Source organism: Acytostelium subglobosum, assembly GCF_000787575.1.
Source record: "Acytostelium subglobosum LB1 DNA, scaffold: scaffold22, whole genome shotgun sequence".
In the NCBI taxonomy this organism is placed as follows: Eukaryota; Evosea; class Eumycetozoa; order Acytosteliales; family Acytosteliaceae; genus Acytostelium; species Acytostelium subglobosum.
This window is the reverse complement of record NW_012236511.1, coordinates 351682-371957: the sequence shown is the minus strand read 5'-3', so window position 1 is coordinate 371957 and position 20276 is coordinate 351682. Positions and strand designations below refer to the sequence as shown.

Below are 20276 nucleotides of genomic sequence, written 5' to 3'. Positions count from 1 at the left end.
ACTATTGAGTGTGATTGATGTTCTGCCCGATCACTGGGGTATCAGGTACAATCCATATGAAGTATTGATCAGTATACTGTAATCGATTACTAGTTGTTGTTGGTCCAATGGTTAGATTGAGATTCCAAGATTATTGTCGTTTGTCACTGGTATATGGACACCTGGCACCATCAATATGTTCAATTCGGAGTTGATAGGAGTTGAGGGAATAGTTGATGCAGGAAGCCAAAGCCAAAGCACATTATGGGTCTTCCTGATTAGGTAATAGTGATCGCAGCGATATTATACTTAAGAGTACCTAAAGCTTGAAGCTTTGAATGGTGATTGTGAACATCATGATCATACCATGGTCATGTGTTTGGCACAATGAGAGAGTTTAGTTGAATGATTTATTGGTTTGTGTGTTTGATCGATCATCAGTAGTTAGTGATCGTTCATTTTAGTGTTGGATGGTATTGTACTGGGTCCTCTTTGATCTCTTGACAAGCACAACAGTCAACACTACAATGATGCATACACCGGCAAAGCCACCAACGGCAATACCTACGATTGCTCCTATACTGAGATGATGATCGGGTGGACACATTCCTGGATAATCACCATAGGTCAAGCACCTGTGACACGAGATCCACTTGATATCATCGTTGTCATTGATCACATTGTTGAAGGTGACGCCACTGTTGGAGCATTTGATGACTTGGCAGGTTTGGGTGAGACCCCAGGGGAAGTCATTAGCGCCAAACTCAATGTTGGTGAGGTTGACTGGTGTGTTGACTGCGCCTACAAAGCCGGACTGTGGACCAAAGTGGTTGCCAGTGAAAGTGTTGTCGATCATAGTGAGAGATTTGGCGTTCAATCCAAGAATCATCGAGCTATTGGCCGCGAAGCTGTTGTTGGCGAATGTTGTATGTTCGACGGTCAGGTTGGTCATGGCCACGATCAAGCTGGTTAAGAACCAGTTGCCAGTGAACACTGAGTTCTTGATGGTCAAAACTCCAACACGCTGAAGGATCAACTCGGTGCTGTTGCCTCTGTTCTCATTGAAAGTGACGTTGGTGAACACTGATTGGACGGGGAACCTGGGCTCATTGAACTGGATCAAGTTGAACCTCATGAAGTTGGAGTAGAAGATCGAGTTGCTCAATGCCAGAGTGCTGTTCTCGAGGTAGAAGATATTGGAACCCGTGTTGTTGTAGAATGAAGAGTTGTCCACGATCATTTCGACATTGCTGACAAACACATTGGGCGTGTATAACATTGCCTCTGATCCGGAGATGCTGCAACCTGACATCTTGAACACTGTTGATCCAACAACACCAGTTGTATCATACACTGAGAGTTGATGGTATATCAAAGGGTTGGCCGCACTTCCACCGATGAACGAACAACCATTGAGAGTAAACGTGACGTTGTTGATTCCACAAACACTCTTCACATCGATGAACTTGATATAGTTGATTGTGAGAGATGTGGTGCAGTTCACCTCAATGTCATTCTGAGTATGAAGGTAGAGGAAGTATGGTTCTCCACTCACAGTGTTGTTGTACACAACTTCTTGGCCATCGTAGATTGAACCAATGGTCACATTTTGGCATATTGGGTTGAATCCAAAGTCACGGTCAGAGGGGAAGTAGGTGTTGGGCACAATCTTGATGCTGAGTTCAGAGTCGGTGGTAACGGCAAACAAGTGTTGGTAACTGGCGAATGCTGCTCCAATGCTATGGCAGGGGTAGTTACCAATTAATTGGGAACCACATGTTGGAGAAGTGTTGTTTGATGCAGGATCAACATAAAGTGTGACCTTTGTCATTGCCACCTGTCCACTGATGGAACCAACTTTCAAAATTAGAATGATTTGGAAAATAATTAAAAATAAATTCATAATTAATATTTTTTTTGTTTGGATTAATAGATTGACTGATTGATTATATGGATGGATTGATTGATTGATTGAATAATGGGAATATTGGATTGATTGTATGACTGATTGATTGATTGAATGATTGATTGAACATGAAATGATGGATGGTTTGAAGATCATTTGGAATCTATTTATAATGAATCCATTGTAATGGGGTGGTAAACAATGAATAGTCCGTTGACTAACACCGACATATTGACAACCCAATGAACTTAAGAGTTTCATACCCGAGTATTCCATGTCTTTTGGATTTAGCACAGACCAGGATTGTTGCTCATTTTGATGCTGAGGTGGGTGTGTGAAGTGATGTTTTTTTGAATCCTGGGTCGTTTCTTCAATTTAAGAGACACAGATGCAAGAGACACTATCTGACAGCCATGCATGTGTTTGTTTCCCTGGATGGATGGTTGAATGGATGAACAGACAAGTTGGTTAGGTCCTTAGTCGGTTCGTTTAATTAGACCAGGGTCGAGTAGTCATTGAATGAACTCTGGTAAGAAGTGTTGTCTATATGAAGAGTCGATGTTACACTGGGTATGCTTTGACTTGTCTTGGGTCCCAAGACCACTAACTCGATGAGTTGTCCATCGATCGATTGAAAGAACGAATGAAACGAACGGTCAGTAAGTCAATGTAACCATGATTCCGGAATCATTGGAGCCAATGTAACCAGTCAAACACTTGCTCAACGTTGACTATGTTGTTGACTTCTAGGTAAGCTTACCTCAAGATCCTATTACACCTACATAGATAAAGATTACATGTTGTATGTTTGAATGTAAATGAATGAATGAATGTATTGTCAAAGCTGAAGGGAAGTGAATACCAACTCACACACAGAACAGACAGCCTTCCAAGAAATGTAAGTTGTTGTTAATGAATGAATGGAATACTTGTATTATTTATTTATCATTATTCAATGTTGTTGGGGACAGATGTTAGGTTGATCACCTTGGATTGTGCATAGACCTGGATATTTACAATCGATCAATCCTGAGCCACCAACATTGTTGGTGACATTGTTGAATGTGATGTCTCCTTCGTAACATGCTATCACGTCTTTAACTACATATGGCTGGTCGTCAAAGACTACATTGGTCAGACTGACCTTGGTCGACTGAAACTCTACTATATATTGTACCTGTTCATATTGGTCCGATGTCAAAGTGACGTTGGTCATGTTGAATGTGCTTGACGACACTTGCAACAGAGGACCACCTATCACATTGTTGTTGATGAATGTTGTATCTTGAATGCTGACCTCCCCATCCGACACATCGATCAAAATGGTCAAGTTGTAGTTACCTTCAAACACCGAGTCGGTAATGGTCAATGGTCCAATCGCATGTTGGATCATGGTGAGCCCTGTAACTGTGGACATATGGTTCTGGCTGAATGTGCAGTTGCTAAACACGGTCTCCAGAGTGTTGTCAAGAACGAACATGATGTAGTCGACCCAGTTGTTATGGAACAATGTGTTTGTGATGGTCGTCACGGACTTAAGGATCTGGAGCATATTGTTAGCATTGTTGTTTGAGACCTGGAAGTTGTCAATCACCAAGTTGGCACCATCCACAATGATCAAGTAAGTATCACGTAGAGTACAGTTAACAACTGCTCCACCATTGATGATCAGAGTGCGAGCACCATATTGATCGGCTTCCATCTCGTTTGGCCTCATCTCGAGCAGAGGTGGCATGTTGGGAAGGTAGGCGCAAGTCATGATCACATCATTCAGAACCATTGTGACCTTGTTGTTGATTGAGAGTACTTGAGCATTGATCATGGTCATACTGTTGAATGTAATAGTAGTTTGACATTTGTCCAAATGAGTGGGCGCCATGAGCATGAARGTACTGATTGGAGTTTGAGCTGTAGTCGAACACTAGTGGGTCGGTATCACTGATGACTGTTGGTCCAATGGTGACATTGAGACATATTGGACTGAATCCTAATTGATCCTTGTGGGCATCGGGAGTATGGACACCTGGCACCACCAACAAGTTCAATTCCGAGCTTACAGGATGTGAGCCAACAAGCGATCTATAACTTCTAAGTGCCATTGTGACGTTGGTACAGGCCATATTATAATCTAAACTCAATCCACATACTATTGATGAGTTGGTTGATGCTTGATCGACATAAAGTGTTGTTGTAGTGATTGTTGTCCGGCCCTCAACACAACATCCTAGTACAAGTATGATTATTACAAAGAAAGATATTGATAAATATAACTTCATATTTGAATGATCGATTGTTTGTTTGTATGATTGAATGATTGAATGATTGATGGATTGAATGAATACGACAAAGAAACAAAAGATGTAGTCTGTTACCTCAATTACCGAATGTGATTTGTGGAGGCCCTACAAGCCCAATGCTAGTCCTCACAGGCCCAGGGTTTTCCTGATTCAATAAGTGATCAGATTTTCCTAGGATAACCTGGTTTTTCAACTTCCGAAGAGACATTGTTTCGTTCTGTTCCAAATCACTCGCTTGGATTTAAGCTACTCCCGATTCTTTTCGAATGATTGAATAAGCATCAATCAGATAACTAGTAATCTTTATTGAATAGATTTGAATTATTAAATGCAGTGAAATAATAAGTTATTATGGTGATCAGAGATACACTGTCATCAATTTGATCAACATTCGTGAGACTGAAGTCCGACTACTGGTATTTATTGTATTGGATGATAGCGCGACCTGCTCCTCAACATTCTGTTGACAAGATAGGCAATGATAAGTAGGAGTAAGACTCCTCCAATACTTCCAATGATTATTCCAGCGACAGCTCCACCACTTAGTTGTCCACTATGATGATTTGGTGGATTTGGACATAATTGTGATTCTTCTCCAATGATCTCACATCGTTGTAATTGATTACTACAATCCATAAGATTAGATCCATTGTTATAATTGCTAACATTTACAAATGTTATATTTCCAAAATGACATTCAATGTTATACAAGCCTTCCGATGGAATTGAATAGTTTCTTGAGAATGGTCCAAGTACAACATCAGTGAGCGTGATGCCTGAATTATAATAACCCATTGGATTACTATTATTGAACAAGTGATTGTTGTTCATTGTGCAGTTGTTCATGCTGAATGTGACCACTGCTCCACTGATCATATCACCTACTATCGCCGTGTTGTTGGTGATTGTTACATTGTCCATAACATATTCTCCAAAGGTCATGGCCACCAAGTTGTACACGCCATAGTTGCTGTCAAAAAGAGTGTCGGAGATTGGCACTACACTGTTATGGTCTTGAGCTTGCTTCAGACTGATCAAACCGGCAAATGAGACAAATGTACCTCCAGTCATATTATTGTTGGTGAATGAGCAGTTGGAGATTGATGATGATGGTCGAGGAACTGTTGTTCCAACTATATAGTTGTAGATGGTGTTGCCGCTGAACGACAAGTTGGTCAAGATCATTGTTGAGTTGCGCGCATGGATGATTGAATCTCCAGTGTTGTTGGTGAATGTCATTCCATTGATCACAAGATCACATGGCAACGACATGATCATTGGAATTCCGTTTGAGCCTTGGATATTGTACATACTGCCTCCGTTGATTGTCAATGATGACTCTGGAGTGTATGAATACGGTAGGACTGAGATTGGTGTCAGTTGACGAACGAAAACTGATGTGATGTTTATGTTGTTCAGCACTACGTTGACATATTGAGATATGGAATGTATCGGGGCATTAATCAATGTCATGTTGTTCAATGTTATTCTAGTATGCAGTACATCGTCATTGTAATTGGTTGGTTTCAGATATATAAATTGAAGTTGACCCCAATTTGGAATGGTATAAGATGAAAAGTCAAAGATGACCTGGCCCTGAGAGTCAGGTGATGGACCAAGTGTAATGTTGATTCCATATGGATTGATATTTCCATTACCAAATACCATTGTGTTGTTTACTTGTTGTTGAAGTGGAAGGTAAATACCTGGTGCGAGGATGATGAACAAGTCATTATACGATGTTAGATTGAGTTGTTGATATGTTGTGAGTGCTGCTGATATGTTTGGACAGGACACATTGTTGGCAGGGTCAAGTCCACAGAATGATGAATTGTTTGATGATGATGGGTCGACATAAAGTGTTGTGATTGAGTTGGCATTGATTGGACGACAATTGATAACAAATGTCATCAATATCAAAGTGATTGAAATAAAAGTGATATTGCCCTTCATCATTATTATAAGATTAGAGATAGTAAGTTAGGAATGAATGATTGATTTATTGAAATGACTGATTTTATGTTGCTTGAGCTTAAGGATCAAAGCGATCAAACCCAGGTCCTCCACCAAACCCTTTCCACTAATCATGTGCCCTACTGGTCCAGGCGATTGAACTACCATTCGCCAGATATTTGTTTTGATCAATTTGGCAACCTTCAAAAAAGTATCTTGATCTTAAGATGAATGAAAGGTCGTGTGGTTATCAATCATGAGAGTTTACTTTACTTGGTCTTTGTCTTCTTCTGCTTCAACTCCTTTGGGATGTAGTCATCGTCTTCATGATTGTTGTTCTTATTGGATGATGACCTGGAGGACGAAGATGACTTGCTTTGCTGGAACAGCTGTCCACTCTTGACCGAGAGAATGAAGCTCCACACCTTGGCAGGATACAACACGCTCACAACGACCAGGGCAAAGAAGATCAGACCAGTGTAAGGAACAGACTCCTGATCATGAATGATCGATGACTTGCTCACGGCCACGTTGAATGTATGATGTTGATAGTTGTTGTTGTTGCTTGTCCTCTGGTTGGACGACGCGAACCTGGATTGGCTCAACAGTGAACACATAGGATGAGCCCTGGTTGCGCTGACCGGTGGCCTGCTCAACCTTGAGGACGTACTCGTTTGACTTGGGCAACGCTCCAAAGTCAAAGAACGAGTTGAAGCCAAGATCGATCGAGCGGTACAATGAGTTGTCGCGCTTGTTGTATAGGTTGGCACGCAACATCGTGAGATGCTTCTGCTGAGCAACCTCGCCACTCAGACGCACATTGCCAGTCAGGTCGAACGTGTTTGATTGCGAGCTGATGATGGTAAAGTCTACATTCTTGACGTCTGCCTTGCCAATGACGATGCTGTGCTCGGCGGGAGTCGACCTCTCGGCGGACGCCTGGCTGACGACAGTGATGCGGTAGGTCTCGGCTGGGGACAGACCACGCACTCTATAGTTGCCAGACTCGTCCGTGTTGGACTCCTCGGCAACCTTGCCGGCGGCGGTGATTGCCTGCACGATGAGGCCGTTCTGGGGCTCGTTGTTCAATGATCGCACGCTGCCAAAGACACTGAATGCCACACGCTTGGCAACAAGCTCGAGCTTGGTCTCGCGACCCTCAATCAACTCGATTGTGTGCGAGGCTGGGGTGATGGTGTACTCCTTGAGCAGCGACTTGATAAAGTAGGTGCCGGGGAAGAGCTGCGACACTGTGATGGAGCCGTTGGCGGCCGACTGAAGGTTGGTGCGGTAGCCCTCACCACTCAGCGACAGCAGCACGCCTTGCACGGGCTGTCGTGACTCTGAATCGACAAAGTTGAAGACGACCGAGCCGAGCTCGATGGCGTTGAAGTTGTTGCTGTTGGACTCCTTCTTAAAGTGGTAGCCGGCCTTGGATGCCTTGTGCGTGTACTCGACGTCGTCACGCAGTGGGCCCACGGTGTAGAGACCTTGTGCGTCGGTCAGTGCCTCGCTGCCAAACTGGTCGCCAGTGCGCTCGTTGTAAGTCTTGATGGCGACGCCAGCGATGTTGTTGTTCACCTTGCCGTTGATCATGAGACCGGGACGCGCGTCGATCAGCTCGAGCGATGGTGGGCAGCTCTCGGTGTTGACGGATGCCAGACGGCTGGCGGGGTAGAACAGCAGATTCACAGACTTGGGCACGCTGGGCACAAACTCCAACTCGTCGCCGAGCGATGCCATGTAGCTGTAGGTGAAGACGGCGGGCGAAGCCTCTGAGGCCACAGCCTTGACAACGACCAGTGGTTGCTCAGATGATCTGGACATAACCTTGACGTCGATGTGCTGGATGGCGTCGACGGCCGCTGACTGGGCAACCTTGATCGAGCCAGCCAACTGAATCTTCTGGATCTTCAGAGCCAGCTTGTTGCTGGATGCCTGGTTGGTGTTGTAGGTGTAGGTGTCCTTCTCGAATTGGAAGCATGACTTGACGGTGAACTTATGCACGCCAGCCTCTGCCAGACACAACTCATTCAAACCCTTGCGCAACTGAATGTTCTTGGTGCTCTCTCCAATCTCATGAATCAGCGACACCTGATCGTGTGGCGAGGTGATCTCATAAGTGTAGCCAGTCTGTGTGAACTCGATGTCATTCTTATCCTCAGTGTTCTGTAAGATTGAGTGAGCGAGTTAGTTAGTGATTGAGTGTGGCCAGGGCGTCAGGGACTGTTCCAACATACCAACAGATCGATGGTCTTCTCGGCTGATGACCAGCACCACTGGGCGTAGTGGAGAGAGATCTTGTAGGAACCGGGGAGGAGGTCGCGGAAGGTGAAGGAGACGTCGCCAGACTTGGTGAGTGAGAGCGAGGCTTGCATAGAGTCACCGCTGCGCGATGTAGGCTGGCAGGTGACGGTGAGACCGGCAGGAACCTCCGATGTGATCTGCTTCATCGCTCTGATCTTGCCTGCGATTGAACCGCGAGACTGAGAGAAAATGATGTCCAGGTGAGGGCTGTTTGTGATCGAGGTCGTAATGATCTGCGAGGCAAATTGCAATCCCTTGGCGCGCTCCTGTGTGCTCAACGAGATCGACACCTTGTAAGTGCCAGTCGTAACCTCAAAGCAGAACTTGCCATTGTTGTCTGTGTGCCTGTTGTGTAGTTGAGGATGTGTTAGTCATATGTTTGATCGATACATGTGGACGGGACATCACATACTTCTTCTCTTGCTTGTTCTCGCTGTTGGTAAGGGTGATCTCCCTTGGGTTGACAATGACACCAGCGGGTGGTGTTGGGACAGAGACTTGACCGCACAGGTGATAGCTGGTCACCTTGATATCTGGCAGTGTTGGGGTCACTGGCGTCATCTTGTGCTGGAGGGAGCTAAAGATGTAATGCTCCTTCTGTGCCTCGATCTTGTATGTTCCAGTCGTGATCTTGTCCAAAGTGTAGTGTCTGAGTGACAAGTGACGTTAGTGATTGATTGAGTGATTGAGCGAGAAAGTGAATGGATGACTTACCCTCCATTATCTGTTGTAGTTCTTTGCTTGCCGTTTACAAGGATGGACACGCCAGCCAGACCACCGTCATGATTGAGAACACGTCCAGAGACAGAGAAACCAACGATTTTGAAGCCATCGACAATGTCCAGACCACCGGCATCAACCTTGATCTCCTGGTGCACAGGGGCAACGTCGTACTTGGTCTGACCCTTGTGCGATGGCACGATGGAGTACGCGCCACAGGGCACGTTCTTGAACAGGAAGCGTCCGTCTGCGCCCGACTGCACGGTGCAGATGGAGTCCTTGTCAGAGGTGGTGCAGCCAACAATCGACTTGACAGCGCCCGATGCGCTCTTGAGCTGGAAGTCCACGTTTTGCATGGGCTCCTTATCGTAGACGATGCTGCCCGACACGGGGAAACCGACGATGGCCAGGTCCTGCGCGATCTGGAAGTTGCCCCAGTCAAAGCCGTTGATGGCCAGTGGGCTGTTGGCAAACGACCAGTGTGCGTGCTGGGCGACGACCTCGAGCTCGCTGGACGGGGCGATGTTCTCGAAGCGGTACTGTCCGTCACTGGTGGTCAATGTCTCGGCGATCACCTCGTGCGATCCACGTCTTCGCAGCTGCACCTTAATGCCCTCGAGTGCCTTGTTCGATTGGCAACCCTTGCTCGACACCTTTCCGCTCACTCTGAATCCTCTCAACTCAAAGTTATACTCCTCATTATCCTTGCAACCATCCTTATTGAGTGGTATCTGCTTTGATGCTATTCGATTGTGTTGTTGTGTCAGTCACTCATTCATTCATTCATTGAATTATGTCCATTAACAAACATACCGAATGTCCATCCTTCGGGTCCTTCGATCTCGAGGATGTAGTTGCCGCGCTCGTAGACGGGCACGACGTAGTCGTAGTTTGGTGATATGTCTGCGCGCTCCTTGATGCGACCATCTTTGGTCAACAATATCTCTATCTTCTCGGTTATCTTTTGACGCTGTGGCAGGTTGGCAGCACGCTTAATGAAGCCACCACACAGTAATACCTCATCGTCGACCTGTGCCATTGTGACCTGTGCCAACGCAACAATAAACACCATCGTCATGACGATGGTGGACATCATCAATATTGATGATCTCATTCTACTTATATAAATATATATTGATGTTAAACTCTTTGAGAATGAATGAGAATGAAGAGTGATTGAACGAATCACTTGAACTCACACCCACATGTTCATCTTCAACTTCAATCATTCTTGAGAAGTTCGTCTTGAAAAAAAAACATGATGCATTGGTGTGTCTTCCAAGGGTAAGGGCAAGGGCAAGGGTTAGGGTAGGGCAAGGATCATTTCATATTAGTAATTGGGAAGGGAAAGGCCAGAAGTCAAAGACAGTATATGTCGGGAGAGTTAGTGTAATAGTATAAGTCTCAAGAAATGTGAGTGTGTAACGATCTGGCTCATATTGATTAAAAGACGGGACAATGTGAGCTAATCAATCATATAGGGTGTTGTTGAGTAACTGGGTATTAGTAGAGACAATTGGAAGGGTATATAATCAATGAAAATAGGTGTCTTTTAAGACTGTGAATCAATGAAAATTGGACGTCCCATTTTGGAAATTTACTATCTAAAAACGAATGATTGACGGGTCGGTTAAATTGATTGAAAGTGTGTCATTTTCCCTGAATACATCATCGGGACACGACTCTCCCCGATGATTAAAATGACAGTAATACTGTTCAATTTTATCTCAATACTACTCATTCATTCAATCTCATTCAATCAATAAATCAATCAAAGAAATACAGGTTATATATAAAATAATAATTTCAATAATGTTTAGAAAAATAATATTTATATTTATAATAAGTCTTATAATTATTAACGTTAATAATGGACAATCTATAACAATTACAACACTTTATGTTGATCCATTATCGACGAATACTTTAACAAAATGTGGACTGGACTCATCAACACAAAATGCTTGTCCATCAATATCAGCCTCAATCACATCTTACAACAATCTGATACCCAATCCCATCAACTCAGAAATTAATATCATACTCAATCTTGGTATCTACAAACCAACGCCAGGCAACACAAACATCAACCCATCATGCTACAACATCACTATTAATGGGTCATCCCAACTTGACAAGTTGACCACCCTTGACTTTAGTCATTCACCTGACACATTCATCATGATTCCAAGTACATCTATTTCAACTTGTATCACCAACTTGACAATCAATAATATAAAGTTGATTGATGCAAGGATCATGTCCAAGAATCAATCTGGATCAATTGTTCTCAACAATGTTATAATGTCCAGCAGCCAGTCAAGTGTCGCCAACATACCAATAGATTTGAATGGTACAATTGGATCAGTGCGCCCATCTTTCAGGATGAATGGAGGATCAATCTCCAACTTTGTTGGTAATATCACATGTCTGATCAGTTCCAACGGAGTCGACCTGTCATTGATCAATGTGATGATATCCAACAACTCCATTCAAACTTTGATCAACTCAACCCAATCAAACTTCTTAATGACTGGCGCCTCAATCCATCTCAATAAGTTTGTCGACAACCTCATTGACCTTGGCGACGAGAAGGCCTATCCATCAATCATTGCCAACTGCACCATCAATCAGAACACTGCCAGCTCTAGTACCAACCTCACCAGCTATCAAAGTTTGATCAAGAATAGAAGTCCACTGCTCGTGACCGACACTGTGCTGGACGGCAACATCAACACGGCCTACCTGATTGGACGTGGCGTCAACATGACCATTCAGCGCACGACCATCACCAACAATCTGGTAGTCAAGGGTGGTCTGGTGTCTGGCCAGCTCAGCAACGTTGTGGTGTCCAACAGCACAATGTCCCACAACACGCTGGTGAACTCTGTGGCCATTGACATGGATGGCTCACAAGTTGCCCTGCACAACGTCGTAATTGACCAGAACATCCACGCCAACGGATCAAATCATTTGATTCAGTGCACAGTCGGATCGATCACAATGAACAATGTTGTGAACAATGGCGCCAGCTTGATAAACTGTGACGAGCGCACATGTTCAATCAATGGTGACAACTCTGACGTCTGCAAAAGTGGACGTCTAAGTGGCGGTGCCATTGCCGGTATAGTTATTGGATCCATCGTTGGCTGCGCAATCATAGTCACACTGGTAGTAGTCCTGGTCATCAAGAAGAAGTAAATAATAAAGTGATCGATCACTTATACTTTACTTTACTTTTCTGTTTATGGCTTGGTGATTAGTGGAGTCTTCTCGGTCTTTTTGCGCGTCAGACAACTGAAGAGGTTGAGTGACAGCATCTGTTGATACAATAGGATGAGTGATGTTCGTCGTGTCATGATGATGAGCAGCAGCATCATGGGCAGCACCTCGAGCACCGTGTAGTAGAATATGTCTTTGCTCCAACTTGTGATGGAAACAAATGTTGTGACGGCCGTCATCACTGCACGAACTATAAAGCTCAGTGACGAATATCCAAACACTGCCAAGAACATCTTCCTAATCACCTCCAACTCTGTATCATTATTACGTGTGGCAGCTCTAAACTCTTTCCAATTTCTCAGGTAATGAATGGATCTTGAATTGAGTGAATGAATGAATTTGATTGGAATGGTACCATCCAGTGATGAATTGAGTTGATTGATTGATTGGAATGATTCAATCCAGTGATTGATTGAATGAATGAGTGAGTAAGTGAGTGTGTCATGTGATCAAATTGATCAATCAATCAATAATGTTGTTATATATATAACATACAGTGTATATACAAAGTATACGGAACCAATGACGTAGATTACAGCTACAAGCATTTGAATGATCTGACCAATAAGAGTCATTGGAGTATTCAGTGATCCTGTACCAGATGGATGTGGAAATACATAATCCAGAATATATAATACTGTCGCCATGAAGTACATTATAAAATTGCCAATAATAATAACTCGCATAATCAACTTAATATTGAACTTGGCTGTGCTTGGTAGATGGTCGTCCACTACCTTTGTGCTATATAATATATTATACATGTTTGATTGATTGATTGATTAGTCCACTTTGATTGATCATATATTGATTGATTGATTGATGTGACTTACCCTAATATTAATGCTACAGAGTATACTGTAAAGAAGAAGAATGATGGTAGTGTACCTAGGAGGTCAGCAGTTGGGTCTTCCAGTGTGGCCAACTGTTCAACTACCAATATGTATATGATAAACAATGCTGCCCTCAATGCACATCCTACAATCAAAAGTATATAGAATACAAGGCTTGCGAATGAATCTGTTCAAATTATATATGTTAGCAAGTCTATCCATCCAACATCAATCATCCATCAATACTCATACATACGTAGTCCTTTACAATATATTGATGCGGCCACTGCTGATATCATCAATGCCAAATAGAATGATGACAGTATGATATGAGATATATCAAATGCAGGATCGATGAATATTCCGCCGCCACCGCTTGACATGTCTGTGTGTATTATGTTGCGTTTGTTTGCAAAGATCTTTCTTCTTGTAAGTTGTTGTGGACTTTTCTTTGGCTTTGCTTGGTTTGGTTTGATCTAATTCAACTCCAAGCTTGATAGTTATCTGTTTCTGTTTCTGTTTGATTGAATAGTGGCGTCCAACAACTTGATATTCCTGTTTGTTATGTTGTTGTTGTTGTTGTTGTTTCTGTTGTTACTACAATGTTGTTGTTGCTGGAGGTTGTTGAACAAGTTATTGCCCCCTCTAAAGTAGAGTTGCACTCTAACAAGTCCTTATTGCGCAAGAGTAGAGATGGATGAATGTGAAGGTGGGGAGTGAGTGGTCCAGGTGTGTATGTGTGTGGGGTGAGCTTGTGTTTAGATCTTTCCTCTCACACTACACCCAAGTGATTTGATTTATCAAGTTCGAGGGTTACTGAGTGATCTAATACTACTACTTCTTCTATATATATATATCTATAACTTATAAAATGAAGTATGAATGTCAGAAGCAAAGTTGCAGGTCTGATCAATCCATCATCCAATTGGATTGTGTTGTCGGATTGATGGGTGGGATGAGGTGTGATCAAAAAAAAACCTGCTCGAAATCCTCAAAATCATTGTTGAACGAATGGTCTTTGTCTTGGTCGCACCCAAAAACCCTCCAACAATTCAATTTCCTGTTTTGTTGAGACTTCGTGTAGTTCGTTGGGATTTACTTGACAACTCTACCATTCACTTTTGTAGATTATTTTGATATTGAAGTAGTAATTATTACAATTACACTCACTAACTGACAACAACTCTTAAGAATTATTATTATTAAAAGGAATGAGGGAATGACTCAATAGTAAGTTGTGATGATGTCAAAGACATCATGGAGAGAGAAATTAATCATAAATTAATGAGAGAAAGAGAGTGACATGAGGGGTGTTTGTGAGTGTGTGTGTGAGAGAGTGAGTTCTTGAAAGAGTGCGGAACACACACCAATCTTGAGTAAATTGAGGTTTGTTGTTGCAAAGTCAAGTCAGTTGTACTCTTGTAGTTATATTAGAGAGATAGATATATATAATACTATGATTATTTACTTTGTTGATATTGAATAAAATAATAATAATAATAATAGTACAAAGACATACAGCACAACATTCAATCAATCAATCAATAACATTCACTCAATCATTCATTCATTCAATCAATCATCAATCGATAGATAGGACAGGATAGGATAAGAAATGCAACAACCACAACGTACTCCTTACATATATCAATATGTACAGCAGCACAACCAACAGCAGCAACAACAGGTCGTACAACATCCCCAACAGACGACCCAACAACAGACGACCCAACAACAACAGCAACCTGATATAATTGAACAACAGGTCAATGTGTTGCACGAGAAATTCAAAGAGTTCTCAAACAAGTATATTGGATCAGAATGTGTCTTGTATTATAAGTTGACACCACCGACTGATAAGGAGTATGGTGTGGCAGTGTACGACTTGCAGTACGACCTGCACATAAAGACTGGCCTGGTGCCATTTGCCATGCCACGCCCGGGCCAGGACGTCAAGTCCCTGCCCGCCAACATGACCATGATCTCGGCGTTGCAATACTTTATCGATGGAATTGGCTGTCTGATGGCGGGCCGTTCCCAGTGTCCGGCGATGAACACCAATCCCGCAGCGTCCAACCCCATGCGCGCCACCGTCCTGATGTACATGGCCAAGGTCAACCTCATGGTGAGCAAGCTCAACGAACATCTCCTTAAGCTGCCAATGCTTTCGTCGTCGTCGCCAACCACAACCGCCGCGAGCAACCCATTGATCGACCACTTTAAGCGCGAGTGTGAGGCACTGAAGAAGATGCAGGCCTACTGCTACGAGAGCGCGCCGGCCGAGCCAACGGTCAAGCACCAGCTGGCGCTGCGTCTCTTCTCACTGTTGCACTGCAGCTACTGGGACATGCCGTTCCTGGACGACGCCGAGCGTCTCAAGCACTCGTACCCTGTGTACAAGCTGCTGGCCGACGTGGCCAACGAGAATCCCGCCGAGTCCAAGTTCATCTACTCGATGGGATCGTTCTGCTACTCCTACTTCCAGATGTACAAGACTGTCTACCACATCAGCACGCCACAATTCTTCAACTTCCACACCAATCCAACATTCGACCAGACCATCTACGGTCACATGCTCACCTATCTCAAGCATTCCAATCATAGTTTCCAGAGTGAGTTTGATAGACACGCAAACAATGCAGGTATGTTATGTTATTTTAAACTTAATTATTCAAGTTTGATCACTCACTCAACTCGCCCAATCAATCAATCAATCAAACAGAGTATTGGTTCATATATGCAAAGACATGTTGTTTGTTAAACTATGAGGAAAAGGCATATAGCTGGATACAATTGTTTATCAATCAGGCATGCAATAGAGTGCAATTGGCAAAGATTGTGGACACTGATCCAGACCTGGTACCATTCCACACCAAGACATGGTACAAGGAGATCATGAAGTCGATCGAGGAGGAGGAGGAGAGGATGCTCCAGCAGCAGATCGCACAGGAGCAGCAAAAGCAGATCATGATGGAGAAGGTCATGGCCGACTTTGAGTCTGACCTGATCAAGTCCGAGCCAGCCGACCACCAATTCGAGCTGGTTCAATCATCACCAGTTGTAGTTGGTAACTCTGGCAACTCTGTACCTGCCGCCAACACTGGCGCCATCACCAACAACAACACAAACAACAACAATCAGTACAATGAGTTCAAACAGAATATCATCGTGGATGGATTCTCTCACAAGAACATGAACAATGACTCAATGCTCATCTCATCTGTCATCCTACTCAGTATGACTCAGCCTCCCGAGGCCAAGGAAGCCGAGCTCGCCAAGAAGAGACTGGGAGAGCGTTTGAACTTGTACATGGTAGGTACTCAATCAATCAAAGTGACAACGTGGAATGTCATGTGTCTAATGCTCCTCCTTCATTACCTTCCACACAGTTAAAGAATAGTAAAGAGATCCCAGGTGATGGCAACTGCCAGATGCATGCTTTGTCCGATCAACTCTATGGTGATCTGACTCGTAGTCCAGAGATTAGAAAGACTATTGTAGATTGGTTAAGAAAGAATAAGGACTTTGCTTTCGTAAGTAGTTGACATTAGAATGAACCAACGACGACGCGGACATCCACTAACATGTATACCAATAGCCCAACGGAGCAACATTGTGTCAATTTGTAAATGGAAGTTGGGATGACTACTGCAATGAGATGTCAAAGAGCGGAATTTGGGGCGATCACTTGACATTGTTAGCAGCGGCAGAGATTTACAAGGCAAAGATCAGTATCATCTCTTCGGTGGAGAGCACCAGTCATTTCTTCATCGAGATCATTCCAACCAAGATTGAGAATCCCAAAGTATTACTACTGTCACACTATGCCGAGTTCCATTATGGCTCACTGTGCTTCATGGCTTAGTTGGATGTAGTTGTGTTGTAGTCAGGCAGGCAGTGAGTACGTAGTTGTCGTTTGCCTTGGCAACTCACTCATTCCAAACTCAACCAATCCAGTCAATCACTTTCACTCGTTCACTCAATCAATCAGTCAATCAATCAACTAATCAACCAAACCCAATCAATCACCTTCCCCTCCCCTCCACCTCCCCTATCTGTTATTATAATAAATTCCATTTATTCAACCCTCTAATCAATCCAAGTTGATATATATACCCAGTGATGGATGATGGATGGATGGATGGATGCTTAGATCTTGACTCTTCTTTGACCGAGCATTCTGCTCTTCAAGTAGAACAAACAGAAGACTGTGTAGTAAACGATCTTCTCCTTGACCAGGAACATAAAGGCTGCTCCCAAAACAGTCTGCACCATCTTTGATGGCATTCCCTTAAAGAATCCAAGGAATCCATCAGCCCTATTATGACGAAAGAAGTGATTGTGTCAGTGCTCATTCGAATCCAACCGACCAATCAAATTATAACATACTTAAATATCTTGACGATGGCATCCCAAGTACCCTTGTATGGTGACTCTGAACTGGCTGTGGCCTGGAGTCTGCTCTTAACCAACAAGTATGGATAGGTAACAACACCAGCAATCAGCTTGGCCAATGCTCCAAGCATGAATATCTCAACTGAGGTCTAATGTATGGATAGGATGATTGGAGTGAGTAATTGAGCATGATTGATTGGGCGTGGAAACAACATACCAACTTGTTCCTGTGACCCTCTCTCTTCCACAAGGACTTTAGCTTCTCGTAGGACACGTATTGGACTGAGGGGTTTGACACGAGAATGAGAGCTGGGATCAATCCGTTGTAGAGTCCCTTGACACCCTCGTCTCTGATGATCGTTCTGAACATCTCAACAATGCCCTTCTTGTTGTTGGCATTGGATTTGAGCTGGAGACGAGTGTTCACAACCCATATTGGTAGTGTCGTAGCGACATTGGCGCAACCTATAATGATTGATTAAGATTGATTGAGTGAGTGAATGAAGGATGAGACATGGGTATGATAATGATGATCATACCAGAGAGAGCAGCAATGAATAGGTTCTCAATGGTGCCAAGCTCTTGTTTGTTTTGAGCCTTGAGTGAGATGGACTTCAACAGAGAGTACCAGTAGTAGTAGACGAATGATGAGCAGCCAATGCCAACGATCGCAGACTTTAGACCATTGTACAATGAAGTCCAGTGCTCCTCCTCAATTATCCTCTTGAATGCATCCAATGTACCCTTATAAGGCACTGGTAAGTTCTGTTGTGGTCCACCCTGTTGTTGTTGTTGCTGTTGTCTAAACGCTGCCTTTTGTTGGACTATACATTCATTCATGTGTTAATGAGTTGTCAAGTTCATTCATTCAATCCAAACAACACCAACCTTGTAGTCTAGTTGACACTGTAGAGAATGGATATGTGAGGGCTACTGTTGCCATTCCTGCCAGACCTCCAGCCATTGCATGACCCAATGCTTCAATCGAGTGATCGACACTGCTTGATGTTGATGTTATGTGTATTTTATCTGACATTGCTTAAGCTTATCTATTATCTATATTAGAGATATTTATTATATGTATGGTATGATTTGAAGATGAATGAATGAACTTGAACAGAGTCATTAATCTGAGGTTGAGTCGTGGTGGGGTATGTTTAGTTGGGGTTGTTGATCATGCGACCCCCAAGAGTGTTGTGGTTGTAGAGTGGTGTGTGAGTGAGTGTAGTGATTGAATTGAACAATACCTAATTTGGATAAATCTGGCGTCTGGCATCATCAATGTCCAGAGGTAGAATCAGTGAACGACCTTGCCTTGCCAACATCCAATACAAGTGATGGTTCAAAAGGACTTCATTCATTCATTCTCTATCAAGGTTCAATAGATTGATTGATTGGTTGGTCGATTGATTGATTGATTGAATCACTGATTGGATTAATTGAATGTCTTCACTTTATTTTGGTAAACTATATCAAGATATCAAGGTGACCAAAGGGTTGGCCTGCAAGGCTACTAGCATGGTAACAGAAACAACATTGATTGCCTAGGGGGGAGGGAGGATAGAGGGATGTTTTAGAATCTAGCACCAAAGAGCATGTGGATGTGGTTGGGGAGGACGATCTGCTGGTGTCTGCGGTGGAGGACAGCGCGGGTCTGGGTGCAGGCGGCTGGGAGATCGAATGAAGACTCGTGGAAACGGTCCTCAAAGTTGAAGAAGTTCATGATGCTGTTGCCTGGGGTGGCGGGGTCGGCATTGACGGCAAACGAGGAGACGACCGAGCAGGACTTCTCGTCGTAGTAGATGGTCTGGTTGAGGGCGGTCGATGGCGATTGGTCGGTGAGGAAGTAGGCCTCGACAAAGAACTGGCCGAGTCTGGTGTTGCCAATGTAGTTGTTTGGTCCGATGGGGAATCCGTCTGGCACTGGGAAGTTCAGTGGCATCTTGGTGCACTGACCAGCCTGGAGAACGTACATCTCGCTAGTCTTTCCAAACAACCAGATTGAACCCTCAACAACACCCTCAGTCATCACGATCCTGTAGTCGCTTCTCTCTCTCTGTCCATGGAAGTCAATAGTTGAGTTACCCTCTATTATAATATATTTGATTGATTGATTGAGTTTGAGTTTGAGTTTGAGTATGAGTATGAGTATGAGTATCATGTTGGATCGATCAATCAATCAATCAATATACATACCCTCAAAGAATGAGAGTGCAACGTTCGAGCCAGAGCCAGATGGGAACATGGCATTGAAGGAGGTCATTTGGAACCATGATTGGTAACCTGGGGTGTTTGAGCAACGGTGGTCTTGAGCCGAGGCAATGACCAACAAGGCAGCAAAGAAGAACAAGAAATACTTTGTGTTGAACATCTTATGAATGTATATGAATGTATATATATATCTGTTTCAATCAAGTTGAGTAGAAGTGAATGAATGAATGAATGTAGCAGCAGATCTTGAAGGTCAATTTGAATGAATGCCTTCAGACACCCCCAGACTTAAGACTACCAATGCCAACACACAGACTACTCGGGGGGATATGACATGATCCATCCAGAGTTGGGAAGCCGAGCAAAGGGTGACGTATTATTGGATTTGTAAAT

At 43.6% G+C, this 20276-nt stretch overlaps 9 protein-coding genes across 9 annotated transcripts; 2 read left to right on the top strand and 7 right to left on the bottom strand.

The window, feature by feature from the left end:
- Positions 1-439: 439 nt before the first annotated feature.
- SAMD00019534_094640 (hypothetical protein) lies at positions 440-1810 on the bottom strand (the record flags this gene model as incomplete). The annotated part of the gene is made up of 1 exon (XM_012895389.1): positions 440-1810. The coding sequence occupies one exon, from the start codon at positions 1808-1810 to the stop codon at positions 440-442; it is 1371 nt and encodes a 456-aa protein (XP_012750843.1).
- A 1027-nt stretch (positions 1811-2837) lies between these two features.
- SAMD00019534_094630 (hypothetical protein) lies at positions 2838-4005 on the bottom strand (the record flags this gene model as incomplete). Its single annotated transcript, XM_012895388.1, has 2 exons — positions 2838-3714; positions 3779-4005. The coding sequence occupies 2 exons, from the start codon at positions 4003-4005 to the stop codon at positions 2838-2840; spliced, it is 1104 nt and encodes a 367-aa protein (XP_012750842.1).
- A 2399-nt stretch (positions 4006-6404) lies between these two features.
- On the bottom strand, positions 6405-6752 carry SAMD00019534_094620 (hypothetical protein; the record flags this gene model as incomplete). The annotated part of the gene is made up of 1 exon (XM_012895387.1): positions 6405-6752. One exon carries the CDS (start codon positions 6750-6752, stop codon positions 6405-6407), a length of 348 nt encoding a protein of 115 aa, XP_012750841.1.
- On the bottom strand, positions 6634-10276 carry SAMD00019534_094610 (hypothetical protein; the record flags this gene model as incomplete). The annotated part of the gene is made up of 5 exons (XM_012895386.1): positions 6634-8304; positions 8376-8787; positions 8855-9091; positions 9157-9904; positions 9976-10276. 5 exons carry the CDS (start codon positions 10274-10276, stop codon positions 6634-6636), a joined length of 3369 nt encoding a protein of 1122 aa, XP_012750840.1.
- Positions 10277-11691: 1415 nt separating this feature from the next.
- On the top strand, positions 11692-12363 carry SAMD00019534_094600 (hypothetical protein; the record flags this gene model as incomplete). Its single annotated transcript, XM_012895385.1, has 1 exon — positions 11692-12363. One exon carries the CDS (start codon positions 11692-11694, stop codon positions 12361-12363), a length of 672 nt encoding a protein of 223 aa, XP_012750839.1.
- A 44-nt stretch (positions 12364-12407) lies between these two features.
- On the bottom strand, positions 12408-13660 carry SAMD00019534_094590 (hypothetical protein; the record flags this gene model as incomplete). Its single annotated transcript, XM_012895384.1, has 4 exons — positions 12408-12759; positions 12940-13188; positions 13278-13464; positions 13534-13660. The coding sequence occupies 4 exons, from the start codon at positions 13658-13660 to the stop codon at positions 12408-12410; spliced, it is 915 nt and encodes a 304-aa protein (XP_012750838.1).
- A 1232-nt stretch (positions 13661-14892) lies between these two features.
- Positions 14893-17142, top strand: SAMD00019534_094580 (hypothetical protein; the record flags this gene model as incomplete). Its single annotated transcript, XM_012895383.1, has 4 exons — positions 14893-15919; positions 16000-16589; positions 16667-16810; positions 16876-17142. The coding sequence occupies 4 exons, from the start codon at positions 14893-14895 to the stop codon at positions 17140-17142; spliced, it is 2028 nt and encodes a 675-aa protein (XP_012750837.1).
- Positions 17143-17426: 284 nt separating this feature from the next.
- Positions 17427-18636, bottom strand: SAMD00019534_094570 (hypothetical protein; the record flags this gene model as incomplete). The annotated part of the gene is made up of 5 exons (XM_012895382.1): positions 17427-17595; positions 17667-17821; positions 17890-18137; positions 18212-18496; positions 18561-18636. The coding sequence occupies 5 exons, from the start codon at positions 18634-18636 to the stop codon at positions 17427-17429; spliced, it is 933 nt and encodes a 310-aa protein (XP_012750836.1).
- Positions 18637-19245: 609 nt separating this feature from the next.
- On the bottom strand, positions 19246-20043 carry SAMD00019534_094560 (hypothetical protein; the record flags this gene model as incomplete). Its single annotated transcript, XM_012895381.1, has 2 exons — positions 19246-19760; positions 19869-20043. 2 exons carry the CDS (start codon positions 20041-20043, stop codon positions 19246-19248), a joined length of 690 nt encoding a protein of 229 aa, XP_012750835.1.
- Positions 20044-20276: the final 233 nt, after the last annotated feature.